This window comes from Pyrus communis, chromosome 17 (assembly GCF_963583255.1).
Source record: "Pyrus communis chromosome 17, drPyrComm1.1, whole genome shotgun sequence".
Taxonomy (NCBI): domain Eukaryota; kingdom Viridiplantae; phylum Streptophyta; class Magnoliopsida; order Rosales; family Rosaceae; genus Pyrus; species Pyrus communis.
In genome coordinates this window covers 4,368,391-4,391,245 of record NC_084819.1, presented here as the reverse complement: position 1 = coordinate 4,391,245, position 22,855 = coordinate 4,368,391, and the positions used below count along the sequence as shown (strand labels likewise).

Genomic DNA, 22,855 nt, shown 5'->3' with positions numbered 1-22,855 from the left:
ATTGCATTATAAATTTGGTAAATTCGTAACACTACTTTGCCAGATCGTGTTATGTACTGAACGGAGAATTTTAGCAAGCTTCTCCAGTATTGCCAATTAAATTTCAGTTAAATGCTTAAGTCTATATAGCAATGTCTTCTTATCCGAAATAGGAAACTATGTAGCCAACTCCTACTAATGCGAAGATCTTCATGTGAACTAGGTCTGTAAACAACGAGCCGAACTGACTATCATTGTTCTTAAGTTTGGCCTGTTCAATTTTTTTGGCTTGCTTCTTATACAAGCGGAACTCGAGCGGGCTTGAAAAAATTCGAGCCCAATACCAAGTTCAAGCCATTTTGAGCTATTTCTTATAGTGAGTTGGTTTGATTGTGTAAAGGTTTTTGCAACTTTGACGATGAATGTCAATAGTAGAAATCATCATATATATTTTTCAAATACACTACTTTAAAATAAGAAGGGAAAACTTGATATAGGTCCAATTTTTTGAGCCAATAGTAGGAATAGTCCAATTTATTAAAATAAGTCCAATTCCTTAAATCTTATTATTTTATTATCAATAATTATCTCTTCAATGATAAGATTTATTATAAAAATCAAATTTCTTCCTAATTATCTCTTTGATTATTATTTTTAATTTTTTTTTTGTTCTTTCTTGTTCTTTACCCTGTTTTAAACCTCATTATAGATTTTATTTTTTATTTTTGTAATTAACCTATATCACAGGTTAATTATATTTATCTACCTATATGATAGATTTTTTTTTATAATCAAGTAAGATTCATGTGTCTTGCTTGTAGATATATTATGTTTTTTTTCTACCTTTAGTTAGGTTTCATATCTTACTTATAGGTATGATATACATTCATATATTTGTTACTTGAGTTAGCATAGCATGATTTGCAGATAGATTTATGTCAATATATATATATATATATATATATATATATATTGTTATATGATATTAATTATATTTTTTTGGGGTTGAAAATGCATAATATTAGAAGATTTTAATTGATTTTTAATATTTTTAGAAAATATAAAATGAGCACTAAAAAAATAAATATATATAATTAGGTAATTGAACTCACTCCTAAAAATCATCTATGTTTTTGGACCTGGATCTAAAAGCCCCTAAGAAGAAACCTGCACTAACTTTTTTTTACAAGTAAAAGTCAGTGAGAGGCTAGACCATCATCATGTCTATAGTTTCTTTAGATGCAAACATCTTTAAAAAAATGAACAAAAGATTATCAAGCTAAACTTAAATATATATGTATAATGCCTTAAAGAAAATCACACACATAATTTTCATTCCAAACAAACTTCTTGCATAAAATCTTCATACATGTGGAAGAAAAATCTGTAGCAAGATCTTATCTCTAAAACCTTTGAAGTTGACACTAGCACTAGGAAGAGGGAGCAATTTAGGCAATAGGTTATTGACTTTTAAATTTTGTAGTACAGTAAAATCTCTATAAAGCCATAAAGTTAGTACCAATTTTTTTTTTTTTTAAACAAACGATATTATCTATGCTACATTAAGAGGGTGAGGGAATAGGCTAAGTTTCCCAATGAGCTAGCAATAATATGGTTCAAATTCGTATTTGGTGAGAATCGAACCTAAGACCTCTCATTTACAAGTGAAAAGGAATACCACTAGACCGTAGTACTAAACAACAATCAATTTTATAACCTTAGGGAGGTTATTACTTAATAGAGGCGCAATTAAAAAAAAAAATAGTTATAGACTTATTTAACATTAATGAATGTTGTATTTCCTAAATATGATTGATTGGGCTCTAAGTATTTATTTCTTGTTCATACATACCTGCAAAGAAAAGACGTGGCATCAGCTCTAAAAAATAAAGCATGATATCCCTAAATAAGATTGCTTGGGCTCAAAGTATTTTATTTCTTGTTCATATGTACCCGCAATCAATCCTATTTAGGAAATACAACATTCATTAATGATAAATAAGTCAATAACTATTATTATTTTAAACTAGGCCTGTATTAAGTAATAACCTCCCTAAGTTATAAAATTGATTGCCACTTAGTACTATGGTCAAGTGGTATTCCTCTTCACCTGTAAGTGAGAGGTCTTAGGTTCGATTTTCACCAAAGGCGAATTTGAATCACATTATTGCTAGCCCATTGTAAGGCTTACCCACTCTCCCACCCCCTTAGTATAGATAATATCGTTTGTTCAAAAATAAATAAATAAAAATAAAAATTAGATTCAAGAAGGATACCAAACAAAGAAAAGATGTAATTTTTCGCATTTGGTTATACCAAGGCCTCTGTAGATCAACTATTTAATCCCTTTTTTACTATAGTAGAAAATGAATATAGCTATCTAGGTAATGCTCTTTTAATTATATCTCAAACTTTGACTTATCAGCATAGTGAAAATTAAGTCCATGGACTTTTTTTTTTCTTCAGAAAAATCAGTCCTTAAACTCATAAAAATCTGCCAATTACAACCCTTGAAGCTATTTTATTCAATTTTTCGTCAATTTAAGTCACATGATTTGCATGTGATACACTTTGAAGAGTAGATCGGTGGTTTTCATATATAAGTTTAAGGACATATTTTTTTTTCAAAGAAATAGAGTATGAAATTAACTTTGGAAGGTATAGATTCACAACCTAGATTCACAACCTATATATATGCATCTTTAAGGGCTTATAGGCGAAAAATGACGGTATTACCATCTATAATGTGTCATGTGACTTAAGTTGACAAAGAAATGGATAATTGAATATAATAGTAGGGATGAAATTAGCAGTTTTGATGAATTTAGGGACTTATTTATCCAAAAAAATAATTTAGACACCTAATTTTCACTTAGATAATAAATTAGGGACCTAATTTCACTAAGATGATAATTCAGAGACTAAATCGATAATTCACCCAACAAATTAATGCTTTAAGTTTTCTTTCACTGGCTTAATAACCCCAACCACACTAGTGGCTGACAGCCATATAATGTAAACTTTGCTAGAATAATACAAAAACGCGTGTAAAAGAAGTAATATCATGTTTTTGTAGGATCCACTTCGTAATGTATTTTAACAATCCGAATTATCTTTCTTTTCGGATTATTAAATACATTACAAAATGAATCCCACAAAAATATGTGATACAAATGAAGTGAAAAAAGTAATAACACGGATCCGTCCCATATATATATATATATATATATATGTATGTATGTATATGTATGTCCATATGTGGATCCTAGCAAGATCTAATTATCGAAAAGAGGAATGCTTTTATGTTCAAGGGCAACCTAGTTTAGGAAACCGCACTTTCTTCTTAGTCACTAATGATATATGTTAAGCTACCTAATGATTTCATGGAGACGAAAACATGAGAGATAAGTTGGGTTTAATTAAATAACTATGATATACATATAAAGTCAAATCAACACATATATTTAGTGGCAATGCATTGCAAGTGCAGTTAGTCCTCATTAAAAAAAGTACAAGGTCATCTTACTTCGTCCCTTCCTCCTTATAAAAGGACTGGTTGCTACGATCCTCTCTCTCTCTCTTTACGCAACAAATTTGCTCTTTCGTTCGTTTTTCTCATGTAATGATTATTGTGAACCAATGGGCTAAAGATGTCTAGCTAGGGTTGGCATGTTGAAAGCAACCAAATAATAATGAGACTCACCTTCCTCAACTTCTCAATCATATTCCACATCTAGTAGCCAACTGGTCTCTATAGAAAATGCAGATCTATCTCTTTCTCTCCCTCTGCTAGTGTAGAATCCAGTTATGATTGTGTTGGACTAAGTTTCGTAATTCTTAGTGCACTTAGGTTTACTTGTACTATAAGTCGCTTGACTATATTTGTCCTATTGTGATATAAATCAAATCAATACAATTATTGTTCTATGGTATCACTCATTTAGGTTTCGCTTCCGGACCAAACCCTAGCCTCCCACTTTTCCCTTTCCTATCCCTAGTTTTCCCTCGTACATTCCCTTTCCCAAAAATTCCCTTGCCGTGACCCTCTCCTGCCTCTCATCCCCATGGCCAATCAAGCTTCATCTTCTTCCTCCACCTCTATACCCTCTCTCTCCGGTCCTAATGTTGCCTAATTTTTGAAACTCACATATAGGTCACAATTTATTTGGTTACATGGATGACACTATTCTGGCCCCTGCTTCCACCCTTCCTGCTGTTGACAAGGAGCATGCTAAATTGAATCAGGCTTTTGCTACGTGGTTTCAGATGGATCACATATTCCAAACCAAACATTTGACAAATCACCACCAAAATATTCAAGTTCTTTTTTTTTTTTTTTTTGTGACAAATCAGATAATTATTAAAAAAAAAAAAAAAAAAAAACCTATTTTCACTATCATTTTTCATACTTCTTTTGAGTATTTAGTACTCCATTCTAACCAAATTTATTCGACTAAAAGGAATACGTGAGAGTGAAGGAGAATAAAGTAATAAAGGAGGCACTTTATAAATTAAGGGGTGTTGTTGTAGTATTTGTGCAAAGTTAATATAATAATTCTGAAAAGGAAAACATTGAAGGGCGGTGCCCCTTCGACATACCCAAGCTCCAACTTTGATTGTGGATGCAAATTTTCATTAAAGATAGACTGACGAAAATCACACTTGCAAGACAATTAATATTGTTAGGCTAATTGATGAACATTAAAAAAAATGGGTTAGGGTGTGCCAAAGGGTCTTCCATTCCTAGAGCCAGAATAAGTTGCGAGAGAAACAGAAAACTTGAGAGAGTTCTAAGTAGTAAATTGCAATTACCATCTCTTTGTTTAGCTTTGCTATATTTAAAGTAGGGACTCTTCGTAGGCAGCCTATGTGTTTTGCTAAGATGGTGTAGACCTTACTAAGCACACCACTTGAGCAGATCTCTAGTGGTAGGCGCGGTATGAGACCCGCCAGAGCAGGAGACACCCAAGGAAGACTCCAAAGAGTCAATCTCTGCCTCCTTAATCCCGGGTAGGGCACAATGGTAGCTGTAGGGATATCTGGTTCTGAAAGGGACACCTTGCTATGTCCTTGAACCCAAAGAGTTGACTCTTCCCATTAGGGTTTTGTGTCTGGTCTACTCAAAACGTCAAGGGTAAATTTATCATGTTGAGCTAATAGTTCACGTGCTGCTCTCCTATTGATAATTAATGAGCCTTTTATGCGATGTTTTCATGACAAGAAACATCGCCAGCAACATTGTAACTTGTTTGTATTGATAAATTATGAACGACATTAGTATTATCTACTATCTAAAAGGATTTGGTTGTCTATATTTTTTTGGGACCTTTTACAATTTTAAATTCGTCCTTCCCCTGATGATTATTGGCTTCGCCACTTACTACAAGTACATATTGTGCATTCAAGAATTTACCTTAAAATCTGCAAGCAATACTAACGGTACCCAAAAGGCACTATGCAATTAAGGGTTATCCAAGTTGATTCCTTCCCTCAAAGAAAGGTATTTTGTTCCTCCACAGGCGACTGTGCACTATTCTTTTTCTCCACCTTTTTGTTACTATATATTATATATTGTCTCTTATGATGTGTATAAATTAAAGACTTTTCATGTATAAAGGACCCAATAAATGATGGTTTCTTTGGCATCAAAACTATAACTACTCTATATATGGAGGAGAGGTGAGCAATGAGAGGTCAATGGAATGGTGACCCACTTACGAAAATAATCAAAAGCAAAAAGCTCAATCCCACTGCTTCCAACCACCATTCTGAGTGCAATTTAACTACCAATCACATTGAAAAGCATAAGAAAAATTCCACTGTCCAAATGCTCTTCTTAATTCTAATTCTAATTATTTTCTGAATATGCCTACTACAATGTGTTGTGTGTTATTATAATATCCAATTAATCTTAGTGCCACAAATTGTTCCCTAATCTCTCTTTCATCTCAGTTCGTACTCCAGACAATGTATATCTCCAAATGCTTTAGAATATTGAAACTGAAAGGCAAACTGTATTTAGTCAATCCGACTTTTTTAAAGACTGACATGTGCACACATGGGACAGGCTAATTCAGGAGTAACTAGGTGGAGGTGAATTGTCTGTCCTCCCATTTCCATACTTTTCCCATGCCCTCCTGTGATGTGTGATCACGGTTAAGCCACGTCAATATTTTATATTAATTTTTTATAAAAATAATAAAACAAAAAGTAATACGAATATAAAATGTTGACGTGGCTTAACCGTGACCACACAAACAGGAGGGTATGAGAACAATATGAAAATGGGAGGGCAGACAATCTACCTCTAAGTAACTATCACGTACTATAGCAGGTTGCAGAAGCAGCTGAATGAGCCAACTCAGCCAAGGATTTTAGTTTATATATATATATATATTAAAATAAAAATATCTATACAGAAAATATAAAGTGATGATAGCTTTGCTATATATATATATATATATATATATATTAAAGCGTAAGAGTTGCATTTGAAACTTCAACAAACCTTAAATTAACAAATAATGCATCAAATATAAAACACAATGCTACACGAAAAAGACTTATGAGTTTTAAATACACTGTATTCGCGCCAATTAGATTTGAGTCTAGTGGTTATATATGCACCATGCATGATACCAGAGCCCTAATTTTTTGTGGTAATGGTTGACTTTGGAACGAACCTCCAACACCGCTTTTGACCATCTCCCCTCACGAAATCCAGGCATATGCATGTAGACGTCGACTGCAAATTGGCCTATAAAACGGATCAGCATGGACCACTTATTCCCAACCAAATATTCTCTAGCTTTCGACCCATGATTTTCAAAAGATTATAGTTCTGATTTAAAGTGGATCCTAATTCCCTTCCTCATTATCCTCAATGCCTATGCTCCTAACTAGTATATTGGATTTGATACACATAAAAGAGAATTCTGTTTTTTACTTGTTACTGTAAGAGACAACAAGATATTATCTTCACATTGTGATTATATCTAGGGCACCACTAGAACACTAGTGCATGTATCTATGTTTTACAATTTTCTTAACTGCTAAAACAGATTCTCATGCATCTACTTTCTCTCTGTTACTGAAAGCTACGTTACATAAAAGCCTTTTTGGGCTGCTAGCAAAGTAATTTCTTGGATTCCTATAGGTTGAAGTGAACCAATTCTCACAACCTTAAGATGATCAGGATTCAGAAGCATTTTGCTTTATTCCAAGTATATAACAGCTAGGCATGGAGTTGGATTAAATTAATCCACTACGTAGAATATACCTTCTAAGAAATTACTAAAGTAATGGCCTAATACATCCCTGAATTGTAAACCCTAGCTAGCTAAAGCTATAAGATATACATACATATATACATATATATATATATCTGAGAAAAATTGATTAAAGTGTAGCAGCAAGCCAAATTTTGAAAGCTAATGAGAAATGGACGAATGATTGTTAGTCATATATATAGGCTATGCTCAAGATGCTTGAATTTCATTTACCAATCGATTCAATTAATTTGCAAGTTTGTTTGTAAAGAGACTACATCTCAATCTGCCAGATCATCACAGAATATGAAGTCAACAGCTGTACAAGTCAACAACTATCAACATTCAACAAGTCAACAACTTAAGCCAAGATTGTTAGAGCTGTTATCTTAGTGTAGTTGGCGTAATTAACTAATTATGTGTTGAGTGAATTTAGAGAAGTGTATGTAAACTGAGTTGTAATTATCATTTCTTGAAATGGGAAAATCAATTTCTATTATGATATCCATCGCCACTACCTTCCGCATTGATCCTTCAAGATTTCTTTATCGCTTCTGTAACTTTCTTGCGATCCTAACAGTTTGTTTCTAATTTCTCTCTTATCTGATCTCATGGCTTTTACTTCTGAATCTTCATCTATAATTGATCCGTATCCAGTTATCACCAATTTTTTTGGTTCGAACCCTAATTGATCGAATTCAATCACTTCTCTTATGATCAAGAATATAGGCAGTATGGTGCCGATTAAGCTCAAGCATGATAATTTGAATCACTTGTTGATTCAGTCTGCATGGATTACCGGATGAAATTAAATTCATGTTTTATTGCTTGAAAGGTATATACTATGATTCTGCACAAAGCCATCTGCTTAACATCAAAGCTTAAACTTGTTATAATGGATCAGTACCCCAACAATTGAAAATTATGAATGGAGAGGGCCATGGTCGTGTATTGTACTTAATGCAGAACTAAAGATAACAATACGTGTAAGAGTAACAGTTGGGAGGTCACATTTTGTACCTCATAATGTGACAAATCATATAATTAACATTAATGAGACACTCAATAATTTATATGTATGTACACATTACTTAACATATCAGATAATATACCAATGTAGTACAATAATATGATCTACTTGGCTTTTTTTTTTTAATTTTTTTTATTTAAAGCATTATCGAGATAAACTCAATCATTTACATGTATGTACATATTACTTGACATATCAGATGATATACCAATGTAGTACAATAATGTGATATTCTTCCTAGCTTTTTTCTATATTTAAAGCACTATCTAGATAAACTTAATAATTCACTTGTATGTACACATTACTTGACATATAAGAAGATACACCAATGCAATACAATATTAATGTGATCTCTCTAAATTTTTTTTTTTTTAATATTTAAAGCACTATCGAGATAACTTTTTAAAGCTTGTTTCTCTATATATGACAGGCTACCACTCGTTTGGCGCCTTAAACATAATTTTAAATTGACACCAAGCATATACCTCCACTACATCATTCTGGAGTTGATCATTATGGTCGGGCATATCGATCAGAACCTTGAAATAAAATCAAGAAGGGATATTGACCAATCAGATCTTCACTAACACACACTTGTTTTGCACCAAAATACATGGGTATCTATTGGGTGTTGATCATTACAACTGTGTCGATCGGCAGCTATAGTGAAAGACATATTAGTTTATATCGTGTTGATGAATCAAGTCCAATTATTCTTGACACAGAGACTGTGAGAGGAAGGAAACCTTTAGGCTTTAGCTGCTTTAACAAAGTGTTCGAATGGATGCTTGTCACATCTTCTCAAAGTTTCTGGTGATGAGGAAATTCCAAAAGATATATTGGGTCAAAGTTCCTCTTCATGTTTCACATTTTGCATGATTCCTCATTTCAAAATGCTTGCGCTTTTTTCTGCATTTGATTGTGAGATAGAGAATCAAGGTAAAAGAGGTAAAGAAAGACTTAGGAAGACTTTGAAGACTTTAAGAAAAAACGTAAGTACTTGGAGCTAATGGAAGACTTGACACAAAACTGAATACAATGACATTCTAGGATTTATACAATTGAGTCCATTTAGTGAGATAAAACTTTGTTATTGTTGTCGTCTCTCCTATAACACAAAGAACCAGATCTTTGGGGACTACTTATTGGGACACTCAAAAGATGTTTGCGTGTGTGTGTGTGTGTATCTAGTTGTAGTCTAGTGTACTGGACGTGTGTGCCTATTAGAGAGAGAGAGAGAGAGAGAGAGAGGAGGGTTTAACGGTCATTTTAATAAGTCCATGGAAAACTTGGTGCATGCTTTCACTAAAGGTTGGGACACTCATTTGGGTTCTCACATTTCGACCTTTAGTGAAAGAATCAAGCAATAGACCATTTCCCAAATGCATATTTAAACCCTTCATACCCAGCTGTCCCATGGAAGCCAAAGCACTTAACTAATTGTAAGTTGTAGCACAAAAAGCATGGCTACCACCACCAGCCAAAGTACAGCACCCAGCAACAGCACCACCGCTGCCGCCGCCATTTGCTTCTTCAAGTATCTTCATTCGCTGTCCCAAACACCCCACAGGCTTAGGAGGAGAATGCTTGCAACGTGGACCCCAGACGAAGAGCTGAACCAAGTGAGGCAAAGGTCAGGGGCAGACATGAAAAGGAAACTCAAGTGGTATGATCTGGTGGCCCTTGGCGTTGGGGGAATGCTTGGTGTTGGAGTCTTTGTCACAACTGGCCCTGTCGCCCGTCAGACTGCTGGCCCTTCCGTGTTCATTTCCTATATCATTGCAGGAATATCAGCCCTACTTTCTTCCTTGTGTTACGCTGAATTTTCTGTCCAAATCCCAGTTGCCGGTGGTGCCTTTAGTTATATCCGATTGACCTTCGGTACGTACATACGTTTGAACATTTAAGTAATTGTCTAGGTCCATGATACTAGCTAAAATATATATAGTCAATATTTCTTCGTTTTCTTCTTTGTTAATTACCTTCATTTCTATATGAAGGAGAATTTGTTGGTTACTTTGCCGGGGCTAATATACTCATGGAGTACGTATTGTCGAACGCGGCTGTTGCCAGAAGCTTTACTGAGTATTTATCCTCTGCATTTGGAGAAAATCCAAGGACATGGAGGGTAGAAGTGAATGGTTTGGTAAAGGGATATGATATGTTGGACTTCCCGGCTGTTGCTCTTATTCTTCTTCTCACTCTCTGCCTTTGCCATAGGTTACATCTCTTCCTATAATTTTTTTTCTGAAAATATGACTTTAATCCTTCAAATTTAATTTTTTCCATATAAAACTTGACATAATTTTTTTACTCAAAAAGAACCCAGTGACTAAGATCCACCTAAGTGAATTCATTAATTACATATTACTTTACACATTTTACATTTTTAAATGCCTAAAGTACCCTTATTGCATATTTGATGTGCACAATTAATTCTATGCAAATTGTAAGAAGAGAGTTAATGATTTTTCAAAAAGAAAAATAAGACATTAATGTTAAAAAAATTCATTGCATATTAATATCAAATATGAGAATTGTTGGCTTAATTCTATGTATCGTTGGCTTAATTCTATGTATCTGGCATTATGAGTTTATATATATATATATTTTACCAAAAAAAAAAAAAAACCCTAATATATGTAATAATACATAAAATAAAATAAAGTAATTTACCTACCATGTACAAAAATGTTATTTGATTCAAAATGTGTATATATATATATATATGTGTGTGTGTGTGTGTGTGTGTGTGTGTGTGTGTGTATTTATATAATCAAACCATATTAATTTACCTACCTACTATTTGAAATGTTCATTTCCAATGATGCAAAATATTGTATACCAACAACAAACATTGCATAAAATTAGGAATTGGATCATGCTTTTAATTTTATCTTTTACCTACAAACAATCATTTACATATTACTTTATATATTTTTACCAAAAAAAGTCCCTAGTAGGCTAATATATGTAATAATTCATGAAAAATAATTTACCTACCATGTATACAAAAATGTTATTTAATTCAAAATATATAATCTAGGTTTTCTCAAAAAAAAAAAAAGAAAAAAAAAAGCAGATATATATATATATATATATATATATAATCTAGGTGTAGTATATATATATTTTTATATAATTGGAACAAATTAATTTACCTACCCACAAATTATTTCCAATAATTTACCTACAAAAAACTATACCCCGTGTGTAATATAATATCTTTTTTCACTAATACATGGAGAATAATTTACCCATAACAAAAAGAAATATAATTTGATGTATTATATTGAAAAATATTTATGTCATAGCTATGTTTATACAACATTAAAACGTGCCTAATATATGTAACAATACATGAAAAATAATTTACCTACAAGTTAGAGAAGTGTTATTTGATTCAAAATATATAATACGGATTTAGTATAATTTTTTTTTTTTAATAATTGGAACAAATTAATTTACTTCCCAATTAATGAAAAATATATATATCACAAAAAGGTAAATTTTTGGTGTGATATGGATACAATTAATGCAATATAACAATTTATATATTTTATTTCACTTTTTCTACAACTTTTAATTTGGAATAAATTTAGGGATTTGGGAAAATGGCATGGGTGGAAATAAATTGTATTAGTAGGTCAATAGTGTTCTGATATGGCTACAGATTTAAATTTGGACTTTTATTGGACGTTTATATGTAAATGGGTTTTTATCTAGGAATCATGAATTGTAAGGGCTGAAGTCTAAAGCACCCTAAATTTTTTTCCTTCCTTCTGAAATATATTATTCTACCTCATTATATTCTTACTTTACTGTAATATTTTCAGAATCTATGTGCCCATCATTTTGCAACTGGCTAGAACTTTTTAGTGTATTTTACACTAAAAAAAGTCCAAAAATTTATCACTTACCAAATATATTTTCTAGTATATTATCATCATTGCACATTGATAATAATTTCCCAAGTGTTATTGGGTTCACAAGTGATGGTATCTTTAATTTGTTTGAGTGAATCTTGAAATGATGGGTGATTTATATCAATTTCTTTTTGGATTAACACTGCAGCACAAAGGAAAGCTCCCTCTTGAACCTAATTATGACAGTCTTCCATGTAGTTTTCTTTGGATTTATTATAATTGCTGGCTTCTGCAATGGGACTTCCAAAAACTTGGTGAAGCCTAAAGGAATTGCGCCGTATGGTGTTAGAGGTGTTCTTGATGGGGCAGCTAGGGTTTACTTCAGCTATATCGGCTATGACTCGGCTTCAACCATGGCGGAAGAGATCCAAAACCCTTTGACGAGCTTGCCAGTTGGAATCATTGGTTCCGTTGTCATCACCTCTGTGCTCTATTGCCTCATGGCCTTGTCCTTGTGTTTGATGGTTCCTTACAACAAGGTAAGTAACACGTTTTGTTTAAAAAGAGTACTATACGCAAGTGGTGGATTTGCTCTGGTGGATAGTGCTTTTATCTTCAACACACTGCGTCTAAGTTCTAAATTCTCCCCCTTTTTAGTCTAGCTTAGAGTAGTATTTTTGCTGCATTTCTAATGAAGATTTGGAGTTCATCGTTGAAATGCATGGATTGACAGATAACAGAGGATGTGGCATTTTCAAATGCATTCAAAGAGATTGGTTGGGAATGGGCAAGCAATGTGGTAGGGGCAGGTGCAAGCTTGGGGATTGTTGCTTCACTTTTAGTAGCAATGTTAGGCCAAGCAAGGTACCTTTGTGTCATTGGAAGGGCCCGGCTGGTGCCCTCATGGTTAGCCAAGGTCCATCCTTCAACAGGCACTCCATTGAATGCCACCCTTTTCTTGGGTAATTTCCTAAATCTTTGCATGCGCGCGTGCGCGCACACACGTATATATGACTTATAATTGCTTTACGTCTCTATAATCTTCTTCCCGTACAATAAGGAAATGTCAGATTTTTCTTGAGAAAATTGGAGCACATTGTTTCTCAAATTTTGGATCAACAGAAGCTTTAGTCTCTGAATTACAAATTCGTGAGTATTAGTTTTTGAAACGTGTCATAAAGTTGAAAAGTGGTTCTTCTGGGTAACGCGGTTAGAACTCATGTTCAAAATAAATGGTTTAAGGGGAAAAATAAGGGACAAAAGTTCGAATGGGTTTACCCAAAAATGATCATTGCTACCCATTGTGACAAGTTTAAAGATCAATACTCATGGATTTTGAGTTTAAGGACCAGTACTCAATTTTTTTTCCTTTTCTTCATGTGATAGAGGAGAAAGGAGAGGTTAAAATTATGTATAATTGGCACATACAAAAATTCCTCCGATGAAGATTAGACGATTGTCTGAGTTAAATTTTATGATCAAAATTGACGTCTTAAACACTCACAAGTAATGATCTTGATTTGATTTTTGAAGTGTTGAAAATTCACCCTTTAATAATACAAAATTATAAACAGTTCAAAGAAAAAAAGAGAGCAGAAAACTAAACAAACTGATGGATCCTTTTCTCTCCTATATATATATGATTCAGGACTTTGTACAGCATCAATTGCGCTCTTCACCGACCTCGAAATAGTGATTGAAATGATCTCCATCGGCACGCTCTTGGTGTTCTACCTTGTGGCCAATGCTCTCATTTACCGGCGATACGTGATCATCAGCAAAAACTCTCCATTTCAAACTCTCTTGTTCCTCTTCCTCCTCTCGTCTAGTGCTATTGGCTTTTCCATGTCATTGACGTTTAAGCGACAACGGTGGGGACTACCACTTTTCGGGTTGTCTACGATCATCATCATTTCCTTCTTCAACTACGCAGTTCCTTGTGTTCGCCATCATATAGGGTGGTCAATGCCATTCATGCCATGGCCTGCTGCACTGGCCATCTTCCTTAATGTGTTCCTCATGACCACGCTGAAGAAGTTCTCGTTCGAACGGTTTGCTTTATGGGCATGTTTCATAGCATTGTTCTATCTGTTCTATGGTGTTCACTCAACTTATCAGGCAGAGAAGATGGGGAGCAGTGAGGATAAAGTGAATCCAAGCTCAGCTGTGCAGCAAACTAAGCTAGACAATATGCAAGTACTTTGACTAATCATTAATATATATATATATATATATATTTTTTATTTTTATTTATTTATTTTTTTTTCTCTTTTGCTTCCTATAGCAGTTTTTGTGGTGTATGAGTTTGGGTTTAGGATTTCCAATCAAATAAAAGGGAATTTCAATCAAGCAGAATGGAACGTCATTCGCCCGTCCAAGACATATACAAGGAAGGCAGCCTGCATTTGGATCCCACACCGGCCTATTTTGGAGGACTCGAATGAAGGTAGTGATCGCCTTGTGTGTGTCTTGAGCGGACTTGACATACAAGGGAAGCCCCTAGCCAAGAATTTTTTTTTATTTTTTTCGTGCGGCTTTCCATTTTTGCTTCATCTGTTACTATCATCACATAAACTCTTAATGGGAGTGAAAAAAGATGATTGAGTTCATTCAGCAAGTAAATGGACACACCAAACCCTAAACCTCATGGTCCATTGAAAAGTCAACTTTTCATGTTTTAAACGTTTGCTAAAATTTTTCCAATAACGAAGGCACTTTTATGCTTTGTCTGTCCTACATGGATGGTAGAGGTACTCTTATTCGGAACGGATTTATTATTGTCACCGTTGCGTCAAGGTTATAATAAAACAAGAATGTGTGCAAGTTTTTTCAACACATGACATTGTATTATTGGATTGAGATGTAAAAAATGGAAAGCCGCATGAAAAAAAGAAAAATTTTATTTGAACTCTTATAACCTCTTTCTACACCCAACTTACTGTCTACACCTACATTATTTTTAATTAAAGATATAATATTTCTTTAAATCCAAATTTGCTACCTAAACCACCCTCATAAACTCAATTCAAAATATATATTTACCTTTACATCCATTCCTTACCAATTTTCTCGGTGAACTTGGACTTCGCGAGCTTCTTGATCACCTTACTTCGGGGGTTTGCTATTGCAAGCTGATTGATCAGAAGAAAGAATAAAACATAAGCTCATGATCAAACAAAAATATGAACTATATCAAACAGAACTAGTCTACCATAATATCATACCTTGAGACACTTTCTGTCTACATTTTTCTGGACCTCTTCAAGCTTGGTGATCCCGCTAGTATCGATGCTTAACAACTGTAACTTGATTTTAATTTTAGCATTAGACTCGTAGTAAAGCTTAATGGCAGATATCGTAAAAGTTTAATTTGTGCCGTTGCAGATTGATCACTTACTGCCAATATGTATTATAACATAGTGTAAGCTTGTTTCTCCAAAAGATTTTATTTTATCTTCCTCCTCATGTACCACTTTGAGATCCTGTGAACCAGATTTTGAGCATAGATTAAATCTTTATCCCGTTGACTACGTTGTTTTCATATATCGATATCTAACTTGTATTTTATTACCTTCCCCTTAAATAGTTTGCATTACCAAAAGTAGATATTGGTGCATCAATTTGAAGAATAAGAACTCATGCAATATTATTCACAACATATGATCAATGCTTCTACAAATTGACAATGGGGTCTCATCACCAGACAAAGAGGATACTTGACATCTCCTTTCATCACCATGACATTCAAGGTCATGGCTCCTCTGTTTGCTATTTATCCAAGGCGTTTGACTTCTATTGGAATTCTTCTTTTGTCAAGTTTGAAGATTAAGCTATACTTCCTCAAGATGAAATAGATATTGAGCCTTAAATGCTTGGAAAGTTTTGGATGTCTAGTTTATGAAGAATTTTACGGTTCATGATTCGGATTTTTCTAAAAGATGTTATTGCTATTTTTAGTGCAAACAACACATAATGATGATTTCTTACGAATAAATGGCTCAGATAAATGTTGATTAATTGCATGATGAAAGTAGGATAAACATTGCGTGAAAATAGAGTTTGATTATTGGGATGTGCGTTTATTGATACATTTTGATTTTATTGTTAATTTCATCTTGTACTTGGTGATAATTATGGAATAGAGTAAAAAAAAAAAAAAATTCACAATTAAAATTTAAGTTGGGTGTAGAAAGAGGTTACATGATCGAGTTCAAATAAAATTTCCCCACTAAAAATAAAGGAAAAATATAAGGAGAGAAAAGGGAAAGCAGAAATTGGAAGGCAAACTATAAGAATGTATTAATTAAACAACAATTTGAAGGTGAAAACAATTTAAACTTGTTCAGCTGGTGGATTCACCATGGCAATCCATCCTTTTGGGGCCTAAAAAAACTCACAGAGGCATTTCAGCCTCTTTCTAGCCACCATCGTGCGATTCAGCAACTCCATGAATCAAACTCAAGACATACCGTGTGAAATACGGACCGGGAATACGTCATCACCATTGGGCCACCGCGTGGTGGTTAAGTTAAACTTGTTTCAAGCTTTGGCTTTTCGTTCCATTTTGTAAACCATTATATGTACCCATCCTTCTTCTATCCTTAATCTCTATTTGGTTATCAAGTGAAAGTTAAAGAGCAACTCCACCCTCCCAATCCCTCTTGCAATTGGTGATTCAATCCCTCTACCTCAATAAAAGTTGCTCCAGCCAGTCCAAACAAGTCGGACTATAGTGAAAAGCAAGAGGCACGACTACTCACTCAAGCCAAAATCGCCCAACCCAATGCCTAAGGCAGTTTGACGTCACTCACGTTATAATTTTTTTGTGCTTGCGCACACGCAAGTCATCCAACAAAATCAAGGAGGCAGACCCATGCTGCATATTCTTTAAAACGTGGGAGATTTCGGATTGTTACGGTCATGTGATCGATCGACCATAAATTCATTTTTTGGCTTTATAAATTTAAAAAAAAAAAAATTCGTCTTTTTCACATGGCAAAATCTGGTCACTGAATAGATTGTGTCACATGACACAATCTATTCACCAAGACACTAAGAGCATTTCCAGTGTGGGAACCCCCCTCCCCCCCCCCCCCCACCCCCCAGGCAATACACTATGTTATCCATCCAGTGAACAGTAACTGCCTTTAATGAACAGTAATCGTCTTTTGCATCTCCAACGTTGCACTTCAATAGCCTTGGCAATAGGCAAGAAAATATTAGTATTTTATTTATTTATAAAATAATACAAAATAATTTTATTTGTAATTTCGGATAAGATTTTTAATCGTTCTCGTTGCGCCACGTGTCATTATCCGAAAGGTTATAAAATAATACAAAATAATTTTATTTGTAATTTCAGATAAGATTTTTAATCATTGTCGTTGCGCTACATGTCATAAAATCCGAAAAAACAATTATTGGTGATGGATTTCCGAAAAGACAATTATTGGTGTGTTTAAATGTCTTTCGAATAAAGATTCTCTTATTATAAATAAATTACCAAATTAAATAAATAGACTCTTAATTTAAATAAAGTACTAAAATCAATAAATTGGAAACAACATAAAGTACTCTATTCAATAAATAAGAAATTACAACCCAAAGTGATTGGAAAATTATGGGCTCCGATTACAAAAAGTACTCTATTCATCATCACTTAACTAATTTGTGGTGCTAGGATGATCTTCTCTTGCTCTCGCTTCTCTTGCACGCCTTCTTTGCACCACTTCCGCTTTCTCCGACTTCTAAAAATATTTAGAATTTGGAGACTTCCCTTCTAAAGGTGTGTTCTTAATGTCATGATCTCGTTGAGCCATTCTTTCTTCTCTAACCTGTTCCCTTTCTTGCCTAAGTAGCTCTCTTTCTCTCTCTCATTAGCTTGAAATGCTTTCTCAACAACTGCAGCTTTTGCCTTATCTCTAGCCCTATCAGCCTCAAATTTCTTCATTTCTCGCACCAAAGTCAATTCACCTTGGCGAGCAAGTTCTTCCATATACTTTGCATAATCATTCTTGGAAGCACTCCCTTTTCTCTTTGAAGCCTTCTTACCTTGAGGCATAATTGGATAACGGGTCAATCCCGACGCTTGTTCAGGGGGGGCGTTTCGGGCACTTCTTCTACTTCATCTTCATGAACATGCGAGGCATGATTGGGTGTAGAGTGTAGAGGGATGTTGTTCATGAAAACTTTTGGACCGACAAGCACAACTTTGAATTTAGGACAATCTTTGACAATATTCCAACATTCCCACCGGTTGAATGATTTGTTTTTGCTTTTGGTTTTGGCACCATACCAAGCTTGTGCTTGAAGTTGCTACACAATGTGGGATAAGAAATAATTATAATGAAAGTAGGTAACAAATAAATAATAAAAACAAATAATTATAATGAAAGTAGGTAACAAATAAATAATACAAACAAATAATTATAAAGTAAATTTGGGTATAGTACAAACAAATAAATAATATATTGTTACCTGATCCGCGTAATTTTCCCCACTTCGAAGATTAGTACTAGCTTGTGCCAATGCGTCTCTCCACATACTAAATGATTGGCTAAGTAATTTCCAACGACTAGACATCGATTCTTTGGTTCTTTTCCCACCCATTTTCTCAAGATAATTGTTATGAATAAGACTCCACATTTCTCGCAATTGCATCTCATTACCCGTAAGTGAACTATGAGTAACTTCAAGCCAGCTAGTACACAACGCAACATCTTCAAGAAGCGTCTAATTCGTACCTGCATTAGTAGTCATTTTGTTGAAAAAAATTGGATTGAAACTTTAAGAGAAAGATAGGAATGTGGTTGAAAGTAGTTGAGAAAATATGAAATTGTGGTGTAAGGTAGATGATAATGAGAAGGTATTTATAGAAAAGTAAAAACAATTTTTTTTAAAATTTTTCAAATTTTTTTTCGGATTTTTATTCATTTTTTATAATTTTTAAAATTTTTTTATTCAACTAATTAATCTCTGCTGTTGGATTTAAAAAAAAATTGAATTCCAACACTCCAGATTATGCCACGTGGCATAACGGTAACATTTCTGAATTTTAAAACTATTTTTTCTTTTTTTATTTATTTATGAAGGAGAAATAGTATCAACCGTTGATCTCAGATCCAACTGTTGATATTAAATAAGATTTTTTAATTTTTTTTACCGTTGCAAATTTGATGGTCCACATTTTCTTGCCGTTGAGATCCAACGGACCATGGGAAGCCACGTGGCTTTCCAACGGTAACAATTTGAAACTGCACCGCGGGCCCCATTCGCTAAAAACATGTCGGGTGACGCACCCCCACACATGGGTGTAGTGCACATGCCTGACAAAAAAAAATAAAAAAAGGGGCTGACGCTTAGCTGACGTCAGCCTTGCGTCAGATAGCCTTCGGGCTCACAGGCTGGCAATTCGTGACAGGATTGGTGCTCGGACCTACCCTCTCCCTCGGGCTCCCACACGCTGGAGTCAATAGGCCGGGCTCTCGGGCCTGTTTGCTGGCCTATCCCCCGAGCAAAAGCCAATGCTAGAAGTGCTCTAATTGCCTTAGGTCAATAGCCCAAGCAGTAATTACCGCGGAAGGGTAGAGTAGCTCTAAGACGTGGTCATTGTCCGGCCATTCGAAAATTTTGGGTTTCAAATCAGGTCGGGCCAAGTTCGTTGGGGCTGATCAGATTGGACTCCAAAAGTTGAAAACCAGCCTTTTGGAAAATTTCAATTCTAATAAATTTAACCGAAAATTGAGAGGCATGGTTAGCTTTGAATTTGGACATGATATAGGTTAAGCTTTGGATTTCGGTTGTTGGATCAGATGGATTGAAGAATATCAGACAGAAATTAAAAAAGATGTGTGGATAGCACCCCTTTGGCCAATTGTTTATTAAATTGAGGTTATTTTTGTCATTTTGGTTCTTATTTAATAAAATTTTACGAAATTATTAAAATGATTGATGGAAATCAAATTCAGGGACAACTTCTACCAATTTCAAATATCAAATATCAGAGACCAAAATGAAGAGTTAGGCCTCTCATAGACCATTTTGGTTAAAAAGCCAGAGAGATCGTTACCATAATATTCTCTAATATATGAAACGAACGGAAACACATTGCAGAAACAACCCAAATGGTATTGACTAGCTTGCAAGCAAAGCAAGCATATATGATATAATACAAGAGAAACAAATCTCTCTCAATCTCAGGTGTGCTTCGACTCCCAGTATCCGATCGAAACACGAAATCTTTTCACCGTTGGAAGATTAAATAAAAGCCCTTTGCCAGAGATGCCGCTCAAATTGGCTGATAGGTCACATAACTCCACAAATCTACCAACTCACAAATTCCCAACTTTGAATTAGTGAATCAACGTATAAGTCAAAAGAAATCTTCCATAGTCTCTCATCATCCTACAAAACGCAATCTCTTTCTTCTTCAAGGCACATAATCCTCCTACATTATATATTTCGTACTTCTAATTTACCTACACAATACAAAACATATATCCTAAATCATCCATTAATCTTAAAAGCAAACTTACAGAAACAAGTCTCCGCTCAGCTCTCCAATCTCCTTTCTACGGTTCGTCCTTCATCTTCTTCTTCTTCTTCTTGGTTTCCCACAATGCCTTCACACAAGCATCCACCATCTGCTTCTGTGACTCCATTATCAGCTGATTTTGCTTCATCTCCATCTTCATTCTCATCTTCGCCATCTCCCCCGCCATCTCCACCTTCCTCTTCTCCATCTTCACAAACACTTCTCCCAGAAACTCTATGGAAGACGCCATCGCTTCAATCGGATCGTCCGCCCCTTTCCCGGATGAACTCCCACCCAAATCTTCTAAACCAACACCATTAGAATGCAAACCCCCTCCAAATTTCTGATTAAACCCACACCCTGAACCAACTCCATTGCTGCCACTGCGCTTCGAGATAAGCTTGGGATTAAACTTCTCGTTACTTTTACCATAACCCTTGATCCTAAAATCTGAAGGCCCCAAATTCCTATCCCCCAATGATTTTACAGGAAACCCGCTACCACCATCACTTCCTCGACTACCATATCGATCATAACCAGCTGAAACTCCTGAATTCGGACCTCGAACAGGATCTTTGACCCGAAACCCACCTCCGAATCCGGCACCTTTTGGTGTTGTCTCATCTGGGTCACTCAAATTTTGATCAGAATCAGCTAAGTACCTGTAACTTTCATAATTTCTGACCCGAAACCCCCCTCCATATTGGACACCAGTGCGGATTTCTGGATCTGGGTTGGACCCGAAAACCAAAGGAGAGTCGCATTCCAAGTCGATCATGGGCTGAAACAGATCCCAGGCAGAGAAAAAGGGAGCCGTCCCCGGGTGTATGGAAACGCGTTCTTTCTCAGTCCGAAAGCGCCTCCGGAGCTTCTCCATCTTGTGACGGCACTGTATGGCGGTCTTGGGCGGGGAGACGAGCGGGCATCGGTCATTGACGGAGGACGCAACGGAGTCCCAGTCGGCGGATTTGAGATTGGATCGGCCGAGAGCTAACCATCGGTCCTTGTAGAGGGCGACAAGGGCGTGGGATTCGTCGTGGGTCCAACAGGGCGTTGGGAACTTGCGGGATTTGGGTTCGGCGAGTGAGGACATGGTGGGTTTGGGTTTGGGTCCGGGTTGGGGCGCAGGATAAGGAGGAGGAGGAGGGTGGGGGAGGTGAAAGGAATGGTGGAGGAGGTGGTGGTTGTGGAGGGCATTGTAGTATTAATTAGTTCGGTGCGAGTGGGTAATGCTAATGTGCGCAGGTGGAAGCAGTACGCATGTAGTCTGTCGAGGCTACTACGTACAAGTTACAACTGGAGAGGGTAGGGAGCCACTGCGCCTCCAGGGTGAGGCAGCCCACTACTGTCTACTTCCAAAAAAGTTGGGGGACAGGCGGTGGTGCCTCAGCCTCTCTCTCTCTCTCTCGTTGACGTTTTACAACCTTGTTCCTGACTCTTTCTCTCACTTGAATTGAATTGGGCCTTAAGATGGGCCTCAAAAAATAAACTGAAAAAGTTAAAAAGAGCTCGGTTTGAACCCGACGTGAATCGAACACGCAACCTTCTGATCTGGAGTCAGACGCGCTACCATTGCGCCACGGATCCGATGTTGATGGTTATGTGCACATGTTTATAAATGACAAATTCTGTTTGAGCTCTTGTGGTGACTTCCTTTTTTTTTTTTGGTTCTAGAACCGCTAAGCCTATGTTACATGCAATAGTACCTAAAATTACTACTGGAAAAATATATAAAAGATCATTTGGCCATGCGGGCTCTCCGTAATAATTATGACCCATCCCTTTAGCCTTTTTCGGTTGAAATGTTCTTGTATTGTAGTATTTTTCCTCATTTTTCAACAATGTAATTTTCCCTCCATGAGATTTGAAATGAGCCTAGTGCATGTGATTCATGGATAAAAGAACTGACTGAACTGACTTATCAAACCAAAGTGCAAAGTTAACTGACACGATCAAGTAATTTAGTCGTTATTTGCATACTTTTGCTTCCTTTAATACAAATATAATGGGAATTTGGTTACGAGTTTTTTGGGCATATTAACTTCATATTACGCCACTCTAAAGAAGTACAACATAGTTGTCGTCTTTGGTACAACCACTCAAGGCCACAGGGTACAAGTACAAGCCATGTGTTTTTCAATACAAGCTAGGGTGGAGTTGGAACCCCATATTCGGCATT

The 22,855-nt window shown here is 35.5% G+C and overlaps 2 protein-coding genes and 1 non-coding gene across 3 annotated transcripts; 1 reads left to right on the top strand and 2 right to left on the bottom strand.

The window, feature by feature from the left end:
- The first annotated feature begins 9,740 nt into the window (after positions 1-9,740).
- Positions 9,741-14,348, top strand: LOC137722261 (cationic amino acid transporter 6, chloroplastic-like). Its single transcript, XM_068461229.1, has 5 exons — positions 9,741-10,158; positions 10,278-10,497; positions 12,352-12,682; positions 12,877-13,105; positions 13,792-14,348. Exons 1-5 carry the CDS (start codon positions 9,741-9,743, stop codon positions 14,346-14,348), a joined length of 1,755 nt encoding a protein of 584 aa, XP_068317330.1.
- Positions 14,349-20,713: 6,365 nt separating this feature from the next.
- LOC137723284 (protein FIP2-like) lies at positions 20,714-21,769 on the bottom strand. The gene has a single exon (XM_068462440.1). The coding sequence runs from the start codon at positions 21,767-21,769 to the stop codon at positions 20,714-20,716; it is 1,056 nt and encodes a 351-aa protein (XP_068318541.1).
- Positions 21,770-22,191: 422 nt separating this feature from the next.
- TRNAW-CCA (transfer RNA tryptophan (anticodon CCA)) lies at positions 22,192-22,263 on the bottom strand. The gene has a single exon. It is a non-coding gene; the product is annotated as a tRNA-Trp (tRNA).
- Between the last annotated feature and the right edge of the window lie 592 nt (positions 22,264-22,855).

Coding starts and splice junctions, on each gene's coding strand:
- LOC137722261 (XM_068461229.1), top strand. CDS start 9,741: ATGGCTACCACCACCAGCCAAAGTACAGCACCCAGCAACAGCACCACC. Junction 10,498..12,351: donor ACTCTCTGCCTTTGCCATAG/GTTACATCTCTT, acceptor TTAACACTGCAG/CACAAAGGAAAGCTCCCTCT. Junction 13,106..13,791: donor GAATGCCACCCTTTTCTTGG/GTAATTTCCTAA, acceptor TATATGATTCAG/GACTTTGTACAGCATCAATT.
- LOC137723284 (XM_068462440.1), bottom strand. CDS start 21,769: ATGTCCTCACTCGCCGAACCCAAATCCCGCAAGTTCCCAACGCCCTGT.